Genomic DNA, 24,385 nt, shown 5'->3' with positions numbered 1-24,385 from the left:
ATATTAAGTCATCATTACTGTCTTAACTCCATTTCTGGTTAATACAGAATAATAACATGATACAATATATCTGAGTAGAACACAGAAATTAGCAAGTCATTTTTAGATGCCAAAAGGAACTTCACAAATGCAGTGTAACACAAATTCCTCTTATAAACAAGAAATTATTATTGAAGCAGTTGCTCTGTGGATTTTAATATGGACTGTGGAGCCAATTCAGTGTCAAATCCATGAAAGGATTAACTCAGCAGAAGTTTTAACATATAATATATTAAAAAGCAGTTGATTTATAAAACTGCTGACCAGTTACCTCACATTGATGGTGATAGATCAGCTGAAACTAACATAAGCTGTTAACCAAAGACATATTTATCTCTAATAATATTGCATTTATTTAACATGTTTAGGGATTTTCTGTTGCTTTTAAGGAAATCTTAGAATTTAATGTGATCCCTTATCATGAGAGTGAAAAGGTTTACTGTTACCACGTGAAGATAAATATTATTGCAAATATTTAAATCTAAGTCGACCTCTTCAAAAGTTAGTATTTTGCAATCTAATTATAATTAGCTATATAGTTTCTCTTATCTTTATCATAAATATTTCTTAGGAAAAAGAAATACGAAGCAAAAGTAGTGCAGAAATATTCATACTCGAAAGCATTGTTTGCTTTTCTTTATTAATCCTTGAAATCTCAGTAGTTAAGTACTTATTGTAACTTCTCTTCGTCTTGTCTTCTGTAATCATTGGAAAAATGTTCCTAGTGTCTCTGGTTCTTACTTTCAGAAGCATGATAATCACTGTCAGTGGGAGTGAGAAAGATAATTTTATTTACTTGTATTTTGTTTGTTTACTTCTAAAAAGTAGAAAGTGATCTATGATTACTAACTGTGAATGCATACTACTCATATAGATAGAGCTAGAGGATGAAACTCTGAGCTCTTGGGCATTAAAATTGTGAAATACATAAATGTTGTGAAATGTGAGTCCAGAGAAATGAAACTACTAAAAGGAATTTGGTTTTAGTTGTACAGATTTTTTTTATGAAGAATGACAATTGAGGAAGTAATCAAATTGAACTTGCTACACTGTTCCCACAAACACAAGAAAAAAGATTAAAATTAAGTCTTAATTTCCTTTGATATTTAACTTTAATGTTGAAAACCTAACATATTGATTTGTTAAACTTTTCCTTTAAATGATTGTTGTTTATTATGGTACACATTTTTTCTTGGCTGGTTTATTTTATCTGATGGCCTAAACCGAATAGCAAATTTTGTTTGAAATTGTTCTTTTAAACGTTAGTAAAAGAGGGTTTTTTTGTTGAGTGTGTGTATGTAAGTTGGGTTTATATTCTAATATTTTATCTACAGTACATTTCTCTCTCTTTAAAAGGGAACACAAATAGAAATATTTTAATGCATAGAAAATGTTACTTTTACATCATTAGAAAGCTATCAGATTATGCAAATAATAAAGTATTGAAGTTGTTTAAAAATAAAAACTTTAAAAACTACAGAGCAGCAAACAAAAACGTATAACTACATTTAATGTGTAGAACATTTTAGACAATTTAAAAATGATGTTTTCAATAAATATGTTAACAAAGCCTTTAAAGCCATACCAGTAAGTTTTGAATATGACTTTAAAAGTGAAATAAACATAAAATAAAAGCAACAAAATATAGTTATGTTTATGAAATCTAAACATGAGTTAAGTTACCCTTGTAAATATTCCAGATTTGGTACAGATACTAGTATAATGCTTCCTTGAGTTTGTTTTCATTACTATGGCAAGGAAAAACAAAATTCTGCCTCGAGCTGTATACTCCTGCTGTTGGTTTCTTGTAATGAAAGTAACTGTGAAGACTTATTATTTTAATTTAAATAAATTTTTATGGATTATTTAACAAATAAATGTAATTTTAATTCTGAGAATATTGTGAAAGACGTGGAAAATAAATTAATAGGAACTGAAAGTAGCATGGTCATTCTGTGTGTGTGTGTGTGTGTAACACATAATAAGATTTGTGAAATCTGTTTTCAGTAGATGACTTTCCGACTTTTTAAAAAGTAAAGCTCCCTATTAAAAAGGCACTTAACGTATTTTCTTTGTGAGACATGCCAGCAAAAAGTTAGTTTGAAAAAGAAGAAAGAGTAAAGGGAGCTTTCTATTTCACTGATTTGGGTAGAGTGACTCTTTTCCTTCAAATAAAGATTCTTGAAGTGTTCTTAAGGATAATTGATGATGAGCACCCAGGTATCCAAAAGAACAGGGAGTCTGTTTTCCTTTGTTTTTGCCTAATTTCTGATGAGTAAAGAGATTCTGTTAAGGGATAAAATAGCTCCTTACTTTCAGGATGTTTTTTAAAACATGATTTATTGAACTTATGAAGGCTTAAATACTTGTATTATTTTATGTGTTAGCTGATCTGCATAATGTTAAATATTTTCTCCTCTATGTAACCAACTAATATAATCATACCTGTTTTCTAATTTAAATGTATGTATGTGTATCTCTATAGTAGAAAAATAACATAAGTTTAAAATAATGGCACTATCATAGTCACTTGCTTTAAATAAATGCAAAATTCTAAAGCCTTGAAATGAAGATAAAGGGAAACAAACAGGACAGCAAACTTTTCAAATTCAATGCTTTGTTGATCTTGTCTACACCATTTTATGCAAAAAATGAATTTTTTGTAACTTTTTATATTGAGGATTACATAAATTCTGTGGTAGAAAAATGTTCCTATATTAATCTGACTTGGAAGATAGGTTTATAAAAACTTTTGTTGTTTTTAAAATAAAATTTGTATAGTTTTTGTTTTCTTTGTTTTACTTTTTCTTCACAGGTGAATACCATCTTTCACTAAAGTAGATTTGCTATGAAGATATCAAGAGCTATAAAGAAAGACATTTTCCTGAATTTATATGTTTAACACTTGGGCTATAGTAATTAAAATTTTATAACTAATTTATAATCTAATAGTATTTGGTATATTTAAAACTCAAAACATTTCTATTCATTATGGCCAGTTTTTATTTAGTGCTTTTATGAATTACAAATTTAGTAATTTGTGAATTGTGTAAGTTATTCAAAACAAATGGAAGTGTAATTTGTTTTTAATGTTAATAGGAAAACTGATTTCATTATATATCTCTAAACAGTTTTTAAATCAATAAAATCAATATTTCACATTTAATGCAATAAATCTTAATTTAAGAAAAAATTAAATCTTCAGTTAGAAATTTTTTTAAAAAATGCAAAGAACTCTTTGCTGTGGTAATTCAGTTGTTTAAAAATATTACATCTGAAACAATTTATTTACTGAAATAATAAGCCTAATCTGAAAAGAAAAATTCTGTCTTTGAAAATAAGTTGTAAAATTACAAAATTGCATTGTAGAATTTAATGATTAACTTTGAGAGCCTGTATGTTTGAACTTGAAAGTATTTGTATTAACTGCTAACGTCTTTAAAAATATATATTATTGCTGTAATTGCTTTGACTTTCTCACCATCCTCAACAAGTAAGTAGGAGGAAGGTCTTCCTTTTTTTTTTTTAATTTCAGTATTCACTGTTGTGGTAATTTGATAGAACTGTTCAACATAATATTTTGGGTTAAAGTGGTTTTGGCGTGTTTGTTTTTTTAAGTCGGAATCCACAAATGCTTTAAACCCTATTCCTATTCTATGAAAGAACCTTCTATCGTTTATATTATGAATATTCTATAAGGTTGAGAAAAAATAAATAGATATAATTTTAGCATGCACATGCTAGAAGAAGAGTGTGGAATAAACTAGCCACCCAAATGTATGTTTCAGTCTGGGAGATGCCATGGTGAAATAAAAAGAGCACTGATTTTAGAGTCTGAAGAATCTGCTCTACTTGCATGCACCCCAGGATTACTGAAAGGCTTGAGCCTTTTCAGTAAAATGTTTGTGAAAACCATTTTTACTTCTAGCACAAACTTTGCAGTGTAGGACGTTATTTGTTTTGGGGGTAATGAATGCTAAGTTACTGCCACATAACTGTTTTTTTTCCATCTTCTGGCTAGTGATCAGTAGAGGTGTCTTCATTTTCTGTCTTGGAAAATTCTTTGATTTACTACCCTGATATTAATCAGGGAGTAAGTCTTGTGAATTATTAAAGGAACGAGAAAGAGATGAGTGGTAAACTAGCATTTCCAAAAAAATGGGTTGGTTTATGATTGTTTTATAACATTTTGTTCATCTCTAGATAATCCAAAGAGAACCAAAAAAATGCAGTAAGTGTTTTGGCTTATTCTTGAAATGTATTATAAGTTTATCTTTAAGGTTGTGTAGTTAATGTTTTATCAAGATTTTATTCACATGTTTTTCAGTGCAACCTGCTGTGATTTTTTTTAATATCATCTTATTAAATGAATCACTGCTTTCAGATTATTAGACATTTAATATTATAAACTGTAAAGAGACATCTTTCCTTCTACTTTTCATTAATTTTTTTTTTAGTTAATTTTTATTGGAGTAAATTACACAGTTGTGTTAGGTTCTACTGCTCAGGAGAATGAATCAGCCATATGTATGCATATATCCTCTTCTTTTGGAGGAAAAAAAACCCAAATGAACTTTGGGGCCAACCTTACAATAAATATGGAGAAGGAAATGGCACCCCACTCCAGTATTCTTGCCTGGAGAATCCTGTGGACGGAGGAACCTGGTGGGCTGCTGTCCATGGAGCCGCACAGAGTCAGACACGACTGAAGTGACTTATCATTTGGAGGAATTGGGAGTTTGGGATTGACACATATACACTATTGATACTATGTATAAAATAGACAGTTGAGGGGATCATTAATGTTTTGATATCCTCCTTTTATACAGGATTTCGCCTCCCGGGCTAAACTGGCAGTTCAAAATCTAGTACAGAAGGTTGGATTTTTTGGAATTTTGGCCTGTGCTTCAGTAAGTGAATTGTATTTAAATGGTAGATTTATAGTTTGATTCAATTTGTTTTTAAAGACATATGAATAAAAAAAATGTTATCACTTTTAATGAGTATGTAATTTTATTAATCATTCATCTTACTCATCAAATGAGCTGTTTTCTGTTGGTTAGGTGTCTATCTTATTTACTGACTTGTAAGCATTTCATCCTGCCATGATGACTTCAGAATCAAATGGCTTGATTCAATAAGAAAAAAGAGACAGAATCCATCCTTCCCATAAAGAATATTTAATGAAGTGCATTTAAGCAAATAACAATGACTTCATTCTTTCAGAGTTATAGATAGGTACTCCTTTTCCAAAGCCTCAGGCATATAGTTATAAGGAGAATTCATATAAAACCTCCTTAAGTGACTGTAACACCTAGCTTGGTAGTTGAAACATCTGTGGCAAGATTAAGGGCATCTATGGCTACAGTGAACTAAGAAACTATTTATGTCAAACTATTTGTTTCTCACACAAGAAACTTGAAAACAAAAAACTTAATGTCTCAAATTGCAAATTTGTGAAATTGACAATCCTTGTTGAGTTGATGTTTATCCTGGTCCTTTTCTAATATAATAGAAAAAATTATATTTGAAATGAAGCATTTTGATCTAAGTTTTCTTTGGTAGTTTGTACAAAATTCTTGATAGTTCAGTGGTAGATTTGGCCAGAGTAACTAGATGCACCTAGTTAATATGATAAAAGTTGCAATTATAAATAAAATTCAGAAGATTATTATCTGCTGGCACATAGTTTCTTTATCCATTATGTATGAGAATATGAATATATCTGAGTACCCTCTTTCCCACCATACCAAAGTAAATACCCCAAAAAGGAAGACATTTGGTGCCAAAATTTAAAGGAAATCAACCCTTAATATTCATCAGAAGGGCTGTTGCTGAAGCTCCAATACTTTGGCCACCTGATGCGAAAAGCCGAGTCACTGGAAAAGACCCTGATGCTGGGAAAACTTGAAGGCAAAAGGAGAAGGGAGCGGCAGAGGATTAGATGGTTAGATAACATCATTAACTCAATGGACATGAATGTGAGCAAACTCCAGGAGATAGTGGAGGACAACACAAAGGAGCTTGGCCCACTGCATCTATGGGGTCGCAGAGAGTCAGGCATAATAGCGACTGAAGAACAGCAACAACCAATCAACATTCTAGAGATATTCTAAAATATACATGTGCCTCTATTACTGTCTTTTAACCCTGGCAGTACTTGAAATTTTCATCATCTAACTTTTCTTTTTGTTGGAGACATCTTTATCATAATATTGACAAATATTTGAGCAATGTATAGGTATGTTGTAGTGTGATGTAGTGAGATGAGAACTGGTTTTGGAGTCAGGTTTATTTAGGTTCCTAAACCAGATTTTCTTCTTAGCTATGTAATTTCAGTCAGTTTACTCTCTTTGAGCCCTAGTTTTCTAATTTTGGGACTTCCTTGATAGCTCAGTTGGTAAAGAATCCGCCTGCAATGCAGGCGACCCCAGTTTGATTCCTGGGTTGGGAAGATCCACTGGAGAAGGGATAGGCTACCCACTCCAGTATTCTTGGGCTTCCCTTGTGGCTCAGCTAGTAAAGAATCCGCCTGCAATGAGGGAGACCTGGGCTCAATCCCTGGATTGGGAAGATCTCTCGGAGAAGGGAAAGGCTACCCACTCCAGTGTTCTGGCCTGGAGAATTCCATGGGCTGTATAGTCCATGGGGTCGCAAAGAGTCAGACATGACTGACTGACTTTCACATTTCTAATTTTTAAAATAGGGCATCAAGACACTCATTACTGATACGAGGATTTAGTCAGTTCAGTCGCTCAGTCGTGTCCGACTCTTTGCGACCCCGTGAGGATTTAAGATTATTAATATATGTCACAGTGCCCATCCATTTTTTACTGTTATTCATCAGCTTTGTATCAACCCCTGAGTGCTTGGACAAAGAAGTGAAAGCTGTATTTCCTTTTCTCAAGGATCCTGAAATCGAGTGAGGGTGACGGTGCTAAGTGAAAGGTACTGTGGAAGCCCAGCAGTATAGGATTAAGCTGAGAGGCCTAAAGGGTGATCATGTCCTTAGTTTAGAAGCAAGAGAATAGTGTGGGAGCCGTGGTGCTTGGGTTGAAAGCCTGCTCTGCCACCACTGATACTGAATAAATTGCTTGACCTGTCTCACTTTTCTCATCTATAAAATGGATGTCATATCATATAACATTGTTTTGGAAATTGAGTTGATGTAGAAATCCTAGAAAAGCACATAACAATTCATTAAGAGTTAGCTTTCATCATTCCTGGGGAAAATACAAGTACTTTCAATTTATTGAAGCAAAAAATATTTATTCTTTGGCATTCATCTATACCTGTGTCCTCCTTGCTAAAATTCCACTTCTGTGCTAGCCAATCTTTATTTTTGACTAGGAATAGTCAATTTTTAACATAAATTAATAGATCAGTTTGACCCTCTAGGAACTTTTTACTAGGAAATTAATATATATATATTAAAGTATTAAAAGTATATATACTTGATGTAAGGTAAGTAAAGGGTAAGGTAAGGAGAAGTTTATTAATTAGTAATTTTGTTGTTAACATTTAAACTAAGATAAACAAAACTAGCTGAGGGAAAATCTCAAAGCTACATGATAGTTCTTTTTATTCAAATCTTCCTTTCTGTGTATTAGGTTAACAATTGAAAAAAGTAAATAACATGCCTTTGTAACAACAAATTCATTGATTATTCTCTTCTGAGAGTATCGAACATACAACTTCTAATTTTTATCCACTCTGATTTGTATATCTGTATACTTTAATTTACATTTCAGTATGAGGTAAAGCCTGATAATAAAAGGAATCTATTAAAATTTTAATTCATAGAGTTGTGAGAGTCATATGAGGAAATATAAGAAATGACAGTTGTAAGGATGTGGAAGTGATACAATTATTAAATGGTTGTAAGACATGAAATTACAGAAAGCATTTGAATTTGGATAAGAAAAATTATTGAATTTGAGCATTATTAACAAAAGAATACTTGAATTCTGATTTAGTTATGGCATTGTTTTTAAAAGAACATACGTGACAAATATCTTTTAAACAACTGGGCTTTTCTTTGGAAGTACAAACATGGAACTGTATAAATTAATTAGCTTATAAATGGTTCCACCAACAGACACAAGGACAAGAGTACTTCTTTGGGAGAAGAATGGATGAAGTGCTCAAAAACAGCTTGTGGTTTCTTTGCATTTTTGCATAAAATTGTCTTTTAGCATTCTTGAAATGTGGGAATGTTCAGGAAAGGTATTTGTTGTGAATCACTTCTTTGTCTGGGACTGAGTATTCACAACATCTGTATCTGTGCTCTTGTGTTTCCACACTTGATTTTTTTCCTAGAATAAATCACATGGCCCTGTGGCCTTGGGCTGTCATAAAGTAAAATACAAATAATTAATTTTTTTTATGTTGAAGAGTGAAAGCACATCTACCTGTAAATGTATTTGTGAATTTACAAGAATGTTTTCTTTAGAGCACTTTCCAGATAATCTTATTTCAAGCCAAAGATTTTAGGACCCTAATAACTACTGAAATAATCTTGAAGCTTTTTCTTCATTTATACCTTACTGCTGTCAAATGGTCAAGTATCTACCAAATGGGATTAAATTCCAGACAGTCTAGCACTGATCAGTGAATCCATATCTCTCTCTGCAGTGGTAGACAAGGATTAATGCATAATTCCACACACCTATAGGTAGTAAAATTAAACTGTTTTTTGTATTATATATGGACGTTTCATTTTATTTTTTTCTTTTTTGAATAGATTCCAAATCCTTTGTTTGATCTGGCTGGAATAACATGTGGACACTTTCTTGTACCTTTTTGGACTTTCTTTGGTGCAACCCTGATTGGAAAAGCAATAATTAAAATGCATATCCAGGTAATTATACCCTTTGACTCCCTCCCTGCTCAATGATGATGAACCCGTTAAAAGGCACTGAAAACATATTCCCCTTGCTCTTTCCAAGACAAATTGTTAGGATTTTGAGTTCTGCTTCTTGGTGGGTTGGTATTCAGACATAGAACATCACTGAAGATTACTGAACTGGGGGCAGTTTTTCCCTTCTTCTGTTGGAAAAGTATGCCCCTCTTTCCTCCTTGTTTTATTTCTTTCCTTCTTTCTTCTTTTGTCCCTTCCTTTCTCTCTCTTTATTTCACTTTTGCCTTCTGAAACTTTTAATCCAAGACTTTTACCAAACAAAAACTGATCATGAGCTGAGGAAGTATTCTTTTCATTAATTCTACTTTTCTTTCACATATTCTATATATACACTTCCTCTCAAGGCACCAATATCCTTTACAAAATACCAGCCAGGTGTTAGTGTGGAGAATGGAGAAGAAAGGGGGCCCTGAGGAGGCGAAGAGATGTGGGTTATGGTTAGAGAAGTGAGAATCTGCTAGTCTCAAAGCCAGTCTTAGCATAATCTTTAGGATAAGGGTGTGGGTGTGTGTGTGTACAAGAGCAGAGAAAAGAGACCAAGGACTTAAATGAGAGGAAATGAATATATGCTTCTAAGACTTTGATATGAGTTGATAGGAGTAGCATAAAAGGCAAATCCTACTGGAATAAAATAGAGTTAACGTTGAAAAGAATGTCTTAATTAATGAGGCTTGCAAGGACGCATTCACCAGAGGAAAGGCAAGAACAGTGAGTAATGTCTTCAACCCTGGTCTGATTCCATAATAATTGAAAGGACGTCTATCCCCCAAGTTTCTACGCACCGCCTCTCTACCTCCAGTTCTTAGAAGAGAAGAATGAAAAAGGAAGACTTGAGGGACTTCACTAGTGGTCCATTGGTTAAGAATCCGCCTGGCCACGCAGGGAGAGCATGTTCAATCCCTGGTCGGGGGGCAAGTAAGCCTACACACTGCAACTAGAGAGTTTGTGCACCACGAGGAAGATCCCATGTGCCACAACTAAGACCCGAGGCAGGCAAATAGATAAATTATTATTATTATTTTAAAAACAGGAAAACTTGAGCTGCTTCTGCCTGCCCAGTTTCTAACACTAGATTTTGGTGTTTAGTGTGAGTTTTTTGAGCTTGTCTTCTAATCCTGCCATGGTAATCACTTAAAATTTCAAGACTTTATTTTTCCTCCTTCAAGGAATATAGTTTCTCCTACTTATATTAAGTAAGTGTGTTGTTCAAGACGATGGGTTTTTTAATGCTGGAATGCTAGTTATTTGGTAAAGATTTAAAATACTATAATAGGATTTTTCTAATAATGAAATCATTTAGCTTTTTGAAGTCCTTTGAGAGTGTTAATACTTAAGGAACAATAGCAAATTCTTTTCATTCCCTTTATAATAGCAACTTCTCTAGGAATCCATAAACTTTATATATTCTGCTTTATGAATTATACTGTCTATAAAATACAGTAAAATATATTATGCTAAAAGTACCCTATAGTTACAGAGTTTTTAACATTCTCAGTTTTTTTCAAGTTATGATAATAATGCTTAATTTTTTAATATAGTGCTTCACACTTTAAAGTACTTAATGTATGCCATCTGATTGAATTCTTATAATCCTGGGATAGAGATATTACTACTCCCATTTTGTAATTATCAAACTTAGAGAAGGAAGTAGGTAATAGTTGCCTAAAAGAGTAACAACTGGAATTTGAACCTGAGTCTTTCAGCTTCAACTTCATTGTTCTTTCCACTCTTTTGCATTGCCTTAACTGTAATTTATTTATATGATCACAAAAACTGAAATGTTTAAGGCCTGTTATTTATCAGGACCTATGCCAAGCAGTTTGCATTGGTTATCTCAGAACAATCCTGTGATGTGGTTATTATCCACATTTCATAGATGAGAGGGCCTAGAATTCAAACCAAACTCTAAAGTCAAAGCTCATTCATTCTCTGTATCTATGTGGATGCAAAGAAAGAATGCTAAAATCCATCTGTGTTTCTGAAAGGAAAAAAATCTGAGTTCCTTCACTAAACTGAGACCACGGGATATGTTTGTTGTGTTCCGTTGTATCAGAGAGACATACTTTCTAAAGGCATGTCACTTGATGTACATCCAGATGTAGCTCAGGGCCACAAACATTTCTCATTCCTTGGGTAAGCAGTATTAGTGAGTAATATAAACATTACAAGTATTTCTAAAACAATAGGGCAGACACATTACACACAGACTTTCCTGTAATCTGATTGTAAACTCTTGTGGTCCTCTTCTCTTTTTTCCTCAGTTTAAACTAGACAACTTCCCTTGATATATATTGTTACTTTTATTTATATCTTGCTATCTGTTAAACATCTCCTAAAAGAAATCAACCCACCTAATAATGTTAATTAAGGATTTCTCTTTCTACTGCTGCTGCTGCTAAGTCGCTTCAGTCGTGTCCGACTCTGTGCGACCCCATAGATGGCAGCCCACCAGGCTCTGCCGTCCCGGGATTCTCCAGGCAAGAATACTGGAGTGGGTTGCCATTTCCTTCTCCAGTGCATGAAAGGGAAAAGTGAAAATGAAGTCGCTCAGTCATGTCCGACTCTTAGCGACCCCATAGACTGTAGCCTATCAGGCTCCTCCGTCCATGGGATTTTCCAGGCAAGAGTACTGGAGTGAGTGCCATTGCCTTCTCCGCTCTTTCTACTGGACAAGTTCAATTCCTGTGCCTGTATACAGTCCCTTAGAAATATTTCTGTTCTCCTAAATAATGAAGAAAGGAAGAAGTGAACATGCTTATATAATATTTCATGTACCATATAATTTACTTACCATGTGTATTATTTATTGCCTCTCAACTTTCTCCCTACCACCAAACACACACATACTGAAATATAAGCTCCGTGAGGACAGTTTTTTGTTTCTTGGCTCTCCAAGGTATTCTAGTGCCTAGAATAGCATCTGGCATGTAGTTAGCACTTAGTAAATATTTAATATATGATTCAGCCTATGATTCTTCTTTCCAGAATCTGGAGGAATCTTCTTTTGCAGATGTATAGTTTCTTCTTTGTTCTGTTGGCGCCATTAGTTCCCTACACTCATATCTTTTTTTAATTTTTCTACTCTACCCTTATTTTCTTTGTACACATGGTTGAGTGGGCTCTTTGGGGATCTGTGCCTTTTTTTTTTTTTATTTGGTAGATTCCCCATTCAGACCTCAAGCATGAATGATTCTGAGACATATGTTCTTAAATGTTCTGAGACATATGTTTTTGAGTGTCTTGCCCAGCACAGTGAATTTTCAAACTGTTATATATAAAAAGAAAGTCTTGTTTTCAAGAAATGAAATTGTGCAATTATCCTGGCATTGGCTGATTTTGACTGTTAGGAAATGATGGTAGGGAAAACACGTGGTGCAATCACTGAGAGGCAAATCATGAGCTCTGTTTTTTAGTAAAAGATCTATAGCTCCAAGTAACTGGCTTTTAGCATGGATACTTAGAAGAGTCCCATATATTAATGCTTTTCTCACTAAATAATCTACAGTAATTGTCTTATTAGCGTCATAATCTTCATACACCCTTTGTATAGGATTGTTTATAAATCATCATCCATCTTGTAACTGTTTGATATCTATATGTGCTTACTGTTTTCATAAGATAAGAAATATCTTTTTCACATTAATAGAAGTGAAGTGAAAGTTGCTCAGTTGTGTCCGACTGTTTGCAACCCCTGGACTATACAGTCCATGGAATTCTCCAGGCCAGAATACTGGAGTGGGTAGCTGTTCCCTTCTCCAGAGGATCTTCCTAACCCAGGGATCAAACCCAGGTCTCCTACATTGCAGGAGGATTCTTTACCAGCTGAGCCACCAGGGAAGCCCAATAGATATCTAAACAAATACCAAAAAGGACTATGAACTTATTTTTCTAGTCTTATTTCTTTCTCACATATCCAGCTGTGCAGCTGTCAGTGTCTTTGTTAACCCTAGGACATTGATTAAGAAACTATCATTGCCTGATTAATCTTTTACCTGAAATAATAAGCTCTAGTCTGAATTAACCACTTTCCTGTGATGCACAGTGGATGGCTAACATGTTATTTATTTTTATTTCACTTCCGTCCCATTTAGTTATATAGGCTATAGTTATTATTTTAAAGCACAGTAACAAAGCACTGGAGAGTTTGTTTTTAGGAATTAAAAGAATTTATAATTACTCATATTTATTCAGAGAATTGGACTTCCCAGGTGACTCAGTGGTAGAGAATCCACCTGCCAATGCAGGAGATGCAGGTTTGATCTCTGGCTCAGGAAGATCCCCTGGAGAAGGAAATGGCAACCTACTCTAGTAGTCCCACCTGGGAAATCCCAAGGACAGAGGAGCCTGGTGGGCTATAGTTCATGGGGTAGCAAAAGAGTCAGACATCACTTAGTGACTAAACCTCAACAACAACAATTCAGAGAATTAGTATCAGTCCTTTAAAGCTAAATTTTAATATCATTTTCTAGAATCTCAAATTAGTTGTACTTATGTGACCTTTTCTTCCTTTCTGTGAACTTCTGTAATACGTTGTTTTTACTGCTGAGGCCTTTACAGTTTATCTTTATATGTTTTATTTTTTGTACTTAATCATCTTTCTACTATATATTGGAAAATTTGTAAATTTTTCAGCATATTAAAGAAGTATTCTTCCCATCTTTGTGTTCCATGAAAGTCTTATTAATGCTTACGTTATCCATGGTAAGTACTTTTTGTAATATTTGCTGAGTTGAAAATATTTGCTACCTGTAAGCCTAAAGGCATCTTTCTTTATGAGTTAAGTAAGGTATCAGTATCTTAATTAATGCAGATACCTCAGTAACACCAAACAGAAAGTTACCCAGATCTAATAAAGATTCCCCAAAACTTGTTAATATCTTTGCTTGTACCCTCAGCCTGAAAATCCAAGCTTATTCAGGATTTGAGAATGAAACTTTCAATGATACTTTTTTTTAAATTGGCGTATAATTGCTTTACAATGTTGTGTTTCTGCTGTACAGCAGCATGAATCAGCCATAAGTATACATATATCCCCTCCCTCTTGAGCCTCCTTCCCACCTACCTCCCTGTCCCACTCCTCTAGGTCATCGCAGAGCATGGAGCTTAGCTCCCTGTGCTGTGTAGCAGCTTCCCCCTAGCTATCTGTGTAACACACGGTAGTGTATACATGTCAGTGCTACTCTCAGTTCATCCCACCCTTTCCTGCTCCTTGGTGTGTCCACAAGTCTCTTCTCTACATCTGTGTCTCTATTCCTGCCCTGCAGATAGGTCATCAGTACCATTTTTCTAGATACCATAGATGTGCATTAATATACTGTATTTGTTGGCTGAGTAATAATCCATTGTATATATGTACCACATCCTCTTTATCCATTCATCTGTTGATGGACATTTAGGTTGATTCCGTTTCCTGGCTATTGTAAATAGTGCTTCAGTGAGCATTGGGATACATGTGTCTCTTTGAATTACGGTTTTCTCAGTTTATATGCTCTGTAGTGGGATTACTAGGTCATTTGGTAGTTTTATTTTATTTTTTTAAGAAACCTCTATACTGTTTATACTCCATAGTGATTGTATTAATTTACATTTCCACCAATAGTGCAAGAGGGTTCCCTTTTCTCTACATCCTCTCCAGCATTTATTGTTTGTAGATTTTTTTTGACTGGTGGCCATTCTGACAAGTGTGAAGTGATACCTCATTGTAGTTCGATTTGCACTTCTCTAATAATGAGCAGTGTTGAGCATCTTTTCAGGTTATTTGTTGGTCATCTGTGTGTCTTCTTTGGAGAAATGTTTGTTTAGGTCTTCCACCCATTTTTTTTATTGGGTTGTTTGTGTTTTTGATATTGAGCTGCATGAGCTTGTATATTTTGGAGATTAATCCTTTGTCAGTTGCTTCCTTTGCAAATATTTTTCTCCCATTCTGAGAGCTGTCTTTTCGTCTTGTTTATGGTTTCCTTTGCTGTGCAAGAGCTTTTTAAGTTTAATTAGGTCCCATTTGTTTAATTTTGTTTTCATTACTCTAGGAGGTCAAGAAGGATCTTGCCATTTATGTCAGAGTGTTCTGCCTGTTTTCCTCTAAGAGTTTTAGTATCTGGCCTTACATTTAGGTCTTTAATCCACTTTTAGTTTATTTTTTGTATGGTGTTAGGAAGTGTTCTGATTTCATCCTTTTACCTGTAGCTGCCCAGTCTTCCCAGCACCGTTTATTGAAGAAACTCTGTTCTGCATTGTATATTCTTGCTTCTTTGTTAAGGACAAGGTGACCTAGGTGTGTGAGGTTTATCTCTGGTCTTTCTGTCGTCTTCCATTGATCTGTATTTCTGTTTTTGTCGCAGTACCATACCATCTTGATTACTGTATCTTTGCAGTGTAGTCTGAAGTCAGGGAGCTTGATTTCTCTAGCTCTGTATTCTTTTTCAAGATTGCTTTGACTATTCAAGTTCTTTTGTAAAAACTTTCCATAAAGGATATGGAAGATCCTCTGGATTAGATATAGCCCAGACACCTGTCATCAAACTGATCAGCTTTAATTTCAGTGATGGAGGCCATATGGGAACCCATGACTTCAGTTGTATACACCATTCCAAAACACATAGAACATGTGGATCATGCACCCAGCCTTGGGTTTCATGACTCATATTTTTCCCTCAGACATGATCATGTATCCTGGCAAGATGAGAACTATGCTTAAGGAAAAACATCTTTAAAATACAAAGTAGGTAGCATTTGTCAAATGGTGTTTGATTTTGTTTTTTAACAGCTTTTTAAATTGCAGTTAGCAGCAGCATGGTAATCTTTTTAGACTGTTATCAGAATTGTGAGTTTATATTGGTTTTTTTGATGATAAGAGAAATATTTATTTTAACTGGCATTTTCTTTTCAGAAAATCTTCGTTATCGTAACATTCAGCAAACACATAGTGGAGCAGATGGTGGCTTTCATTGGGTGAGTAATTCTTTAAGGACTAATAATATCATCATGGTTTGAATGAGAGGAGAGGTATAAAAAAGAATTACTGGTATAGAATTTTTGTGATAGCTCTTTATTTTTTGAGTAGGAAAAATCTTTTGCCCCATTATTAGTTAAATTGAAGATAAACTTATTACAGTAGGGAATGATGAAGCTCAGGTTATCCTTGTTTAATTCTGAGCCAAACATGTATCAAGTCATATAATTTTTGATTTAAAAGAAGCTTTGCAGTTTGAGACTTGCCTCTCCAAAGAAATATGAAATTCTCTTTAGTACAAGACATGTGTATATTGTTAAGAGTTTAATGGTGCTTTGGTACAATGCTATGACTTTCAGCCAAAATTGGATGCCAGATACACAGGTATATTTCATTTGTATATAATCTTACATAAAATATTAATATTTCACTAAGTAAGGCTTGATAAGATATCAAAATATGTGTTATGAATCTATTACTTCATTAGAGAAAAATTAGGCCGTTTTAAAAGGCTTCTGAAGCTTTTATTTGTATGTCTAAATGAGTAACAACGGTTTTAACATATGCTTTAAATGACAGTGTCACAAATTTTTGGACTTTACTTTGATAAAACAGTATGGAAAGGACTGTTTGGTTAATCAAATTAATGTCAACTTGAATGTGAATCCTGCCAGATAGTAAATGAGCCCTTTTTTTTCAATATATGATTTTTTTTTTTTATTCAGTGTTTGTGAGTAAGAGGTTTTCTTTTCCTTTAATAGCATAAATGTCCTATGGTGGGTTAGTAGGTAAATGTTAAATTGTGTTTAAAAAGTGTTAAATTGAAGTGCCCTTTATGTAGTTTAATACTAATCTTTATCCTCATACCTTTTATTAAAAAGAAACTTTTATGAAAAATTTTGCTATTGAAAAATTGCCACTTGATAGTGAGTTCATGAATATTAGTTTTATTATTCTTTGGATCATTCATTGTATATTATTTACTCTTTTCTGTGTATGGTATGTTCTATGATAAAACAGTTCTTAAAATTTTCTACTTAGGTATTAATATAGCAATTGAGGAAAAACATATTCTTGAGAATATACTCAGTGGAGTCAACCATTGATTTTATTACTTCCCACACTTCTGATTAGAAATATAGATTATGTTTTGTAAATTAAATTTTAATTACTCCAGTTTTTTGTTGCCTAAATTCTTCCTTATAAAGTGGTTTTTAAGTCACAATATGTCACATTCAAAAAGAAAGAAGGAATATTCTTGTCCCTTTTTTGAAATATGAAGATGACATTTCATCCTTTCCTAGAGATGATTGTGCCACCTTGAGAGAATTCTGAAGAACATACAGGACTACCCCACAAACCCACACATTGTAGGAATGACTGTGCATGTAGCACAGGACATTCTCTCTTTCTCCTCTTTTCATACTGAACATTTATAGCAGGAAGTTTTCCAACTACTTCTACATCCTCACCACTAGTACCTTCTGTTGCCCCAGCCTTTAGAGTTTCTAAGAAGTTAGATTAGTTAGCTACCTATCTCCAACACGCACAGCCGGTTTCATTTCCTTCCAGTCTGTTTGCCATACTGCAGTTAGTAACCTTTTAAAAATCATGTCTGACCTTGTCACCACCACTGTCTTCACTCCCTGGTGCTTCCTTTTCTTGAAAGCCTTCATTTGTTTTCCCTTCCATTTTTTTCAATAAAAAATTTTAATTGAAGTATAGTTGATTTACATTGTGCTCATGTCTTCTGTACAGCAGAGTGACTCAGTTATACACATATATACATTCTTTTTTAATATTTTCCATTTTGGTTTATCACAGGATATTCAATATAGTTCCTCTGTGCTAGGCAGTAGGATCTTGTTGTTTTTCCCCTTCATTCTTAAGGTAAAGCTAAAACTCCTTACCATGGTCTCTGTAGCCCTGAATGATCTATCCCCTGTAGTTTTCTCTGCTTGAGTCTCCCACATCTGGTCTTTGCTCGTGTTTGCCCTGTTCAGGGTTTCTCAACCTTGACACAATTGACATGTTAGGCCAGATAATTTTTTGTTCTTGGGGATTGCCCTGTGCATTTGTTAAGATATTTAGCTGCATCCTTGTCCTCTACTCACTAGATGCCACTAGTATCTCCCAGTTGTGACAATCAAAAAACTCCCCAGACATTGTCACATGTTCCCTGACAAGTAGTTTACTGCCACTGTCACCACCAATCCCACTGAGAACTACTCGCCTAGATAATATCCTCAAATTTCAGCTATTATGTTCACAGAAGCATCTTCCTTGACTGGGTCACAATTACCCTTTTTCCTAGGGACCTCTTTTCTTATCAGCATGTAGTGCATGCACTGACAGTTGCATTTTTACACTCATGTTTGAAGGGTGTATGATTACTGTCCTGTTGCAACTAACCTGTAAGCTTCTTAATGGCAGAGGCCATGCTTATTTTTGTCCACTGTTGTGTCCACAGCACCTGGCATCTTGATTGACACATAACAGGTTCTTGATAAATATCTGGTGAATAAATGAACACATGGTGTCCAAATAAAGATCTGGCCAATAGGAATTAGCAAATGATTTGTATAGCCCAGATTCTTCTGTTTCCCCAGCCTGTGGAGTTTCTAAGAAGTTACCTTACTTGTCTATAATAAATAGCAATACGAGACTTCCCTGGGGATCCAGTGGTTAAGACTGCACTTCCAATGCAGGGGGCACAGATTTGATCCCTGGTCAGGGAACTAAGATCCCATTAAGTGTGGTCAAAAAATAAAATTACAGTAAATAGCCATAAAAGTGTTTTTAAGCTTAGACCAATATACTAAAATTAGAATTTCTTATTCCTTATATTTTTCAAAATCAGTAGTCCCCTCCCTTGACTGTGTCCTCTAGCACAGCCCCTAAAAACATAATAATAATATAATTCCAGTGATTCCTCTTAAAGATGATTTTGCATAAAGTTATTCTGAGATATTCAAGGCCTGCTGGAATGGGTGATAGTTTGGTTTCTTTTTGCATGTATCATATTTTAAAAGCTATTTACAGGACACATGTTGGAATGTCCTGATATCATCATTTCCCCCCAGCACTGTCTACAGGGATTACCCATCAGGTAAAATATTAAGATATTTTAAATAAAATACTTTTCCAGGTAAAATATTAAGATATTTTAAATAAAATACTTTTCCAGATAAAATATTAAGCAGTATAAACAACTAGACCTAGCAGTATAATAATTCTTTATTACCAGATGCTAACGGGTATCTTTATCATCTTTGTAATAACTTTTATCTTTTAATCGAATCCTCCAGTTAAGCTTGACATGGTTTGTTTTCCTTCATTTTAAAGTAGGAAATGCTATAAAATGGTTCAGGTGATGATTAATAAATAATATCCCCAAGCCTAGACTGAAAATTAACTTAAAATTCATTCAGGAGAATGAATTTTTAGTAGACCTAAATCTCATATTTTATATCATAATAAATAGCGTAGCAGTTAATTTCAGAAAAGGAAAGGAGACAATTAAATAAATTAATTTTTTTTTAAAAAAAGGAAAGGAGAACAGCCAAATTGATTCCATAGACTCGTTGAACTGAACTGAAAATACCGCATGTAATTTGCCATAGAAAGATTCTCCTTTGTTAGCTCTCCCTCTTCACACTGTTACTACTATAAATGTGTGTGTGTGTATGTGTGTATGGAAAATCACCAAACTAAACTAGTAAAGTTTGGAATATAGCACTTTGAAGGATATTTAAAACTTCAATCGCTCAGTTGTGTACGACTCTTTGCAACCCCATGAACTGCAGCACTCCAGGCCTCCTATTCCATCACCAACTCCCAGATTTACTCAAATTTATGTCCATTGAATCGGTGATGGCATCCAACCATCTCGTCCTCTGTCGACCCATTCTCCCACCTTCAGTCTTTCCTAGCATCAGGGTCTTTTCCAAGGAGTCAGTTCTTCATATCAGGTGGCCAAAGTATTGGAGTTTCAGCTTCTGCATCAGTCCTTCAAATGAATATGCAGGACTGATTTCCTTTAGGATGGACTGGTTGGACCTTCTTACAGTCCCAGGGACTCTCAAGAGTCTTCTCCAACATCACAGTTCAAAGCATCAATTCTTTGACACTAAGCTTTCTTTATAGTCCAACTCTCACATCCATACATGACCACTGGAAAATAGCTTTGACTAGACGGATCTTTGTTGGCAAAGTAATGTCTCTGCTTTTTAATATGCTGTCTAGGTTGGTAATAACTTTCCTTCCAAGGAGCAAGCGTCTTTTAATTTCATGCTATAGTCACTATTTGCAGTGATTTTGGAGCCCAAAAAATAAAGTCTGCCACTGTTTCCACTGTTTGCCCATCTATCTGCCATGAAGTGATGGGACCGGATGCCATGATCTTTGTTTCCTGAATGTTGAGTTTTAAGCCAACTTTTTCACTCTCTTCTTTCACTTTCATCAAGAGGTGCTTTAGTTCTTCACTTTCTGCCATAAGGGTGGTAGCATCTGCATATCTGAGGTTATTGATGTTTCTCCTGGCAGTCTTGATTCCAGCTTGCGTTTCTTCCAGCCCAGCGTTTCTTATGATGTACTCTGCATATAAGTTAAATAAGCAGGGTGACAATATACAGGCTTGACGTACTCCTTTCCCAATTTGGAACCAGTGTGTTGTTCCTCTGCTTTTTCTAAATCCACCTTGAACATCTGGAAGTTCATGGTTCATGTACTGTTGAAGCCTGGCTTGAAGAATTTTGAGCATTACTTTGCTAGGCGTGTGAGATGAGTGCAATTGTGCAGTAATTTAAGCATTCTTTGGCATTGCCTTTCTTTGGGATTGAGATGAAAACTGACCTTTTCCAGTCCTGTGGCCACTGCTGAGTTTTCAAAATTTGCTGGCATATTGAGTGCAGCACTTTGACAGCATCATCTTTTAGGATTTGAAATAGCTCAACTGGAATTCCATCACCTCCACTTGCTTTGTTCATAGTGATGCTTCCTAAGGCCCACTTGACTTCACATTCCAGGATGTCTGGCTCTAGGTGAGTGATCACACCATTGTGATTATATGGGTCATGAAGATCTTTTTTGTATAGTTCTTCTGTATATTCTTGCCATCTCTTCTTAATATCTTCTGCTTCTGTTAGGGCCATACCATTTCTGTCCTTTAATGTGCCCATCTTTGCATGAAATGTTCCTTTGGTATCTCTGATTTGCTTGAAGAGATCTCTAGTCTTTCCCATTCTATTGTTTTCCTCTGTTTCTTTGCATTGTTCACTGAGGAAGGCTTTCTTATCTCTCCTTGCTATTTGGAACTCTGCATTCAAATGGGTATATCTTTTCTTTTCTCCTTTGCCTTTCACTTCTCTTCTTTTCACAGCTATTTGTAAGGCCTCCTCAGACAACCATTTCGCCTTTTTGCATTTCTTTTTCTTGGGGATGGTCTTGATCACTGCCTCCTGTACAGTGTCACGACGTCTGTCCATAGCTCTTCAAACACTCTATCAGATCTAATCCCTTGAATCTATTTGTCACTTCCATGGTGTAATCATAAGGGATTTGATTTAGGTCATACCTGAATGATCTAGTGGTTTTCCCTACTTTCTTCAGTTTAAGTCTGAATTTGGCAATGAGGAGTTCATGATCTGAGCCACAGTCAGCTCCCAGTCTTGTTTTGCTTCCCCATCATTGGCTGCAAAGAATGTAATCAATCTGATTTCGGTATTGACTGTCTGGTGATGTCCATGTGTAGAGTCTTCTCTTGTGTTGTTGGAAGAGGGTGTTTGCTATGACCAGTGTGTTCTCTTGGCAAAACTCTATTAGCCTTTGCCCTGCTTCATTCTGTACTCCAAGGCCGAATTTGCCTGTTCCTCCAATGACTTCCCTCGTGGCTCAGATGGTAAAGCGTCCGCCTACAATGCGGGAGACCTGGGTTCGATCCCTGAGTCAGGAAGAACTCCTGGAGGAGGAAGTGGCAACCCACTCCAGTACTCTTGCCTGGAAAATCCCATGGACAGAGGAGCCTGGTAGGCTATAGTCCATGGACATGACTGAGCCACTTCACTTCACTTCACTTCCAGTTATTTCTTGACTTTTTGCATTCCAGTCCCCTAAAATGAAAAGGACGTCTTTTTTGGGTGTGAGCTCTAGAAGGTCTTATAGGTCTTCATAGAACCATTCAACTTCAGCTTCTTCAGCATTACTGGTCAGGGCATAGACTTGGATTACTGTGAAATTGAATGCTTTGCCTTGGAAACGAACAGAGATTATTCTGTTGTTTTTGAGATTGCATCCAAGAACTGCATTTCAGACTCTTTTGTTGAGTATGATGGCCACTCCTTTTATTCTAAAGTATTCTTGCCCACAGTGAGTGAGTGAAGTCGCTCAGTCGTGTCCGACTCTTTGCGACCCCATGGACTGTAGCCTACCAGGCTCCTCTGTCCATGGGATTCTCCAGGCAAGAATACTGGAGTGGGTTGCCAGTTCCTTCTCCAGGGGATCTTCCCGCCCCAGGGATCGAACCCGGGTCTCCTGCATTGGAGGCAGACGCTTTAAGCTCTGAGCCACCAGGGGAAGTCCCACAGTAGTAGATATAATGGTCATCTGAGTTAAATTCACCCATTCCAGTCCATTTTAGTTTGCTGACTCCTAAAATGTCAATATTCACTCTTGCCATCTCCTGTTTGATCACTTCCAATTTGCCTTGATTCAGAGACCTATGCAGTATTGCTCTTTACAGCATCGAACTTTACCTCTATTACCAGTCACATTCACAACTGGGTGTTGTTGTGGCTTTGGCTCCTTCTCTTCATTCTTTCTGGAATTATTTCTCCACTGATCTCCAGTAGCATATTAGGCACCTACCGACGTGGGAAGTTCATCTTTCAGTGTCCTATCTTTTTGCCTTTTCATGGGTTTCTCAAGGCAAGAATACTGAAGTGGTTTGCCATTCCCTTCTCCAGTGGACCATGTTTTGAAACATATTTAAAACTATGTACCTACAATTAAGGGAGTGATGAATTGTCATGGTAGAGTAAAAAGAAAAAGAAAAAGTCAAGACAAAGTCAGCAACAGTTCAAATTTAAAATTATGAGATACTAAGCCAAGGAAGCGTGAAAAATGAATCCTAAGAGTAAGGACAACTATGAATAAAATATAAAAAGAGCACATAGGCTTTGGACAAAACAAATTGAAAGTTGAATATAAACCCTGACACAGGCTGCTTATTTAGTTCCTCTCTGTATCCACTTGTGGTTGCTGTTCTTTCAAACAGTGTTTCTTTGAGTAGCATTTCTTCCCCAGTTTCAGGAGACCACTGGTAATCTTTCCAACTTGCAGACAATATGTGAAATGTCCTATCTCAAAATACCCTACATGTAGTTGAAATGCACTCATTTCAGTAATTTAAAATTCTAAGGCATGTGGATTTTTAAAATGCCTTTCCTCTCCATTTTTATGTTGCCTGTTTTCGCCTATTGTTTTCCAAAGTTTCTGCTGACTGTGAACAGAAAGGTCGAGTGCTAGGTGACTATTTTGTGTGCTCTCAGGGAAGATTGAGGAAGGCCTACTTCTCCTAAAGAAAGTACCCATTTCTTTACTCTCTGATTAGTAAAACACCTATTACCAGGACAAAGTTTTTCATCAAAGAGTTTACAAGTAATTCTTGAGAGTACTATTTATTAAACACCGTGAACACTTCACACACAACTGTGGTTATTGTTTAGTTCTAATTGCAGTCCTATATGATCAGTATTTTCCTTTCTTTTATTGATAAGGAAGTGGACTCAGTTCACGTCAGTTCAGTCGCTCAGTCGTGTCCGACTCTTTTGTGGCCCCATGAACCGCGGCACGCTAGGCCTCCCTGTCCATCACCAACTCCCGGAGTCCACCCAAACCCATGTCCATCGAGTCGATGATGCCATCCAACCATCTCATCCTCTGTCATCCCCTTCTCCTCCTGCCCTGAATCTTTCCCAGCATCAGGGTCTTTTCAAATGAGTCAGCTCTTCACATCAGGCGGCCAAAGTACTGGAGTTTCAGCTTCAACATCATTCCTTCCAGTGAACACCCAGGACCAATCTCCTTTAGGATGGACTGGTTGGATCTCCTTGCAGTCCAAGGGACTCTCAACAGTCTTCTCCAACACCACAGTTCAAAAACATCAGTTCTTCGGTGCTCAGGTTTCTTTATAGTCCAACTGTCACATCCATATATGACCACTGGAAAAACCATAGCCTTGACTAGACAGACCTTTGTAGGCAAAGTAATGTCTCTGCTTTTTAATATGCTGTTTAGGTTGGTCATAACTTTCCTTCCAAGGAGTAAGCGTCTTTTAATTTCATTGCTGCAGTCACCATCTGCAGTGATTTTGGAGCCCCAAAACATAAAGTCAGCCACTGTTTCCACTGTTTGCCCATCTATCTGCCAGGAAGTGATGGGACCAGATGCCATGATGTTAGTTTTCCAAATGTTGAGCT

At 35.7% G+C, this 24,385-nt stretch overlaps 1 protein-coding gene across 3 annotated transcripts in view; it reads left to right on the top strand.

Moving 5' to 3' along the window:
• VMP1 (vacuole membrane protein 1) overlaps positions 1-24,385 on the top strand; it is a 124,602-nt gene that overhangs the window by 86,649 nt on the left and 13,568 nt on the right. For all 3 annotated transcript variants that reach the window (XM_081585070.1, XM_081585068.1, XM_081585069.1), the window contains 3 exons: positions 4,869-4,949; positions 8,783-8,899; positions 15,846-15,907. In XM_081585070.1, the coding sequence (XP_081441196.1) occupies positions 4,869-4,949; positions 8,783-8,899; positions 15,846-15,907 (260 nt within the window). The remainder of the gene's footprint in view (positions 1-4,868; positions 4,950-8,782; positions 8,900-15,845; positions 15,908-24,385) is intronic.

This window comes from Giraffa tippelskirchi, chromosome 3 (assembly GCF_054371585.1).
Source record: "Giraffa tippelskirchi isolate mGirTip1 chromosome 3, T2T-mGirTip1v1.2.pri, whole genome shotgun sequence".
Lineage (NCBI taxonomy): Eukaryota > Metazoa > Chordata > Mammalia > Artiodactyla > Giraffidae > Giraffa > Giraffa tippelskirchi.
The sequence above is the reverse complement of the archived record's forward strand: the minus strand, read 5'-3'. Positions and strand labels throughout refer to the sequence as shown.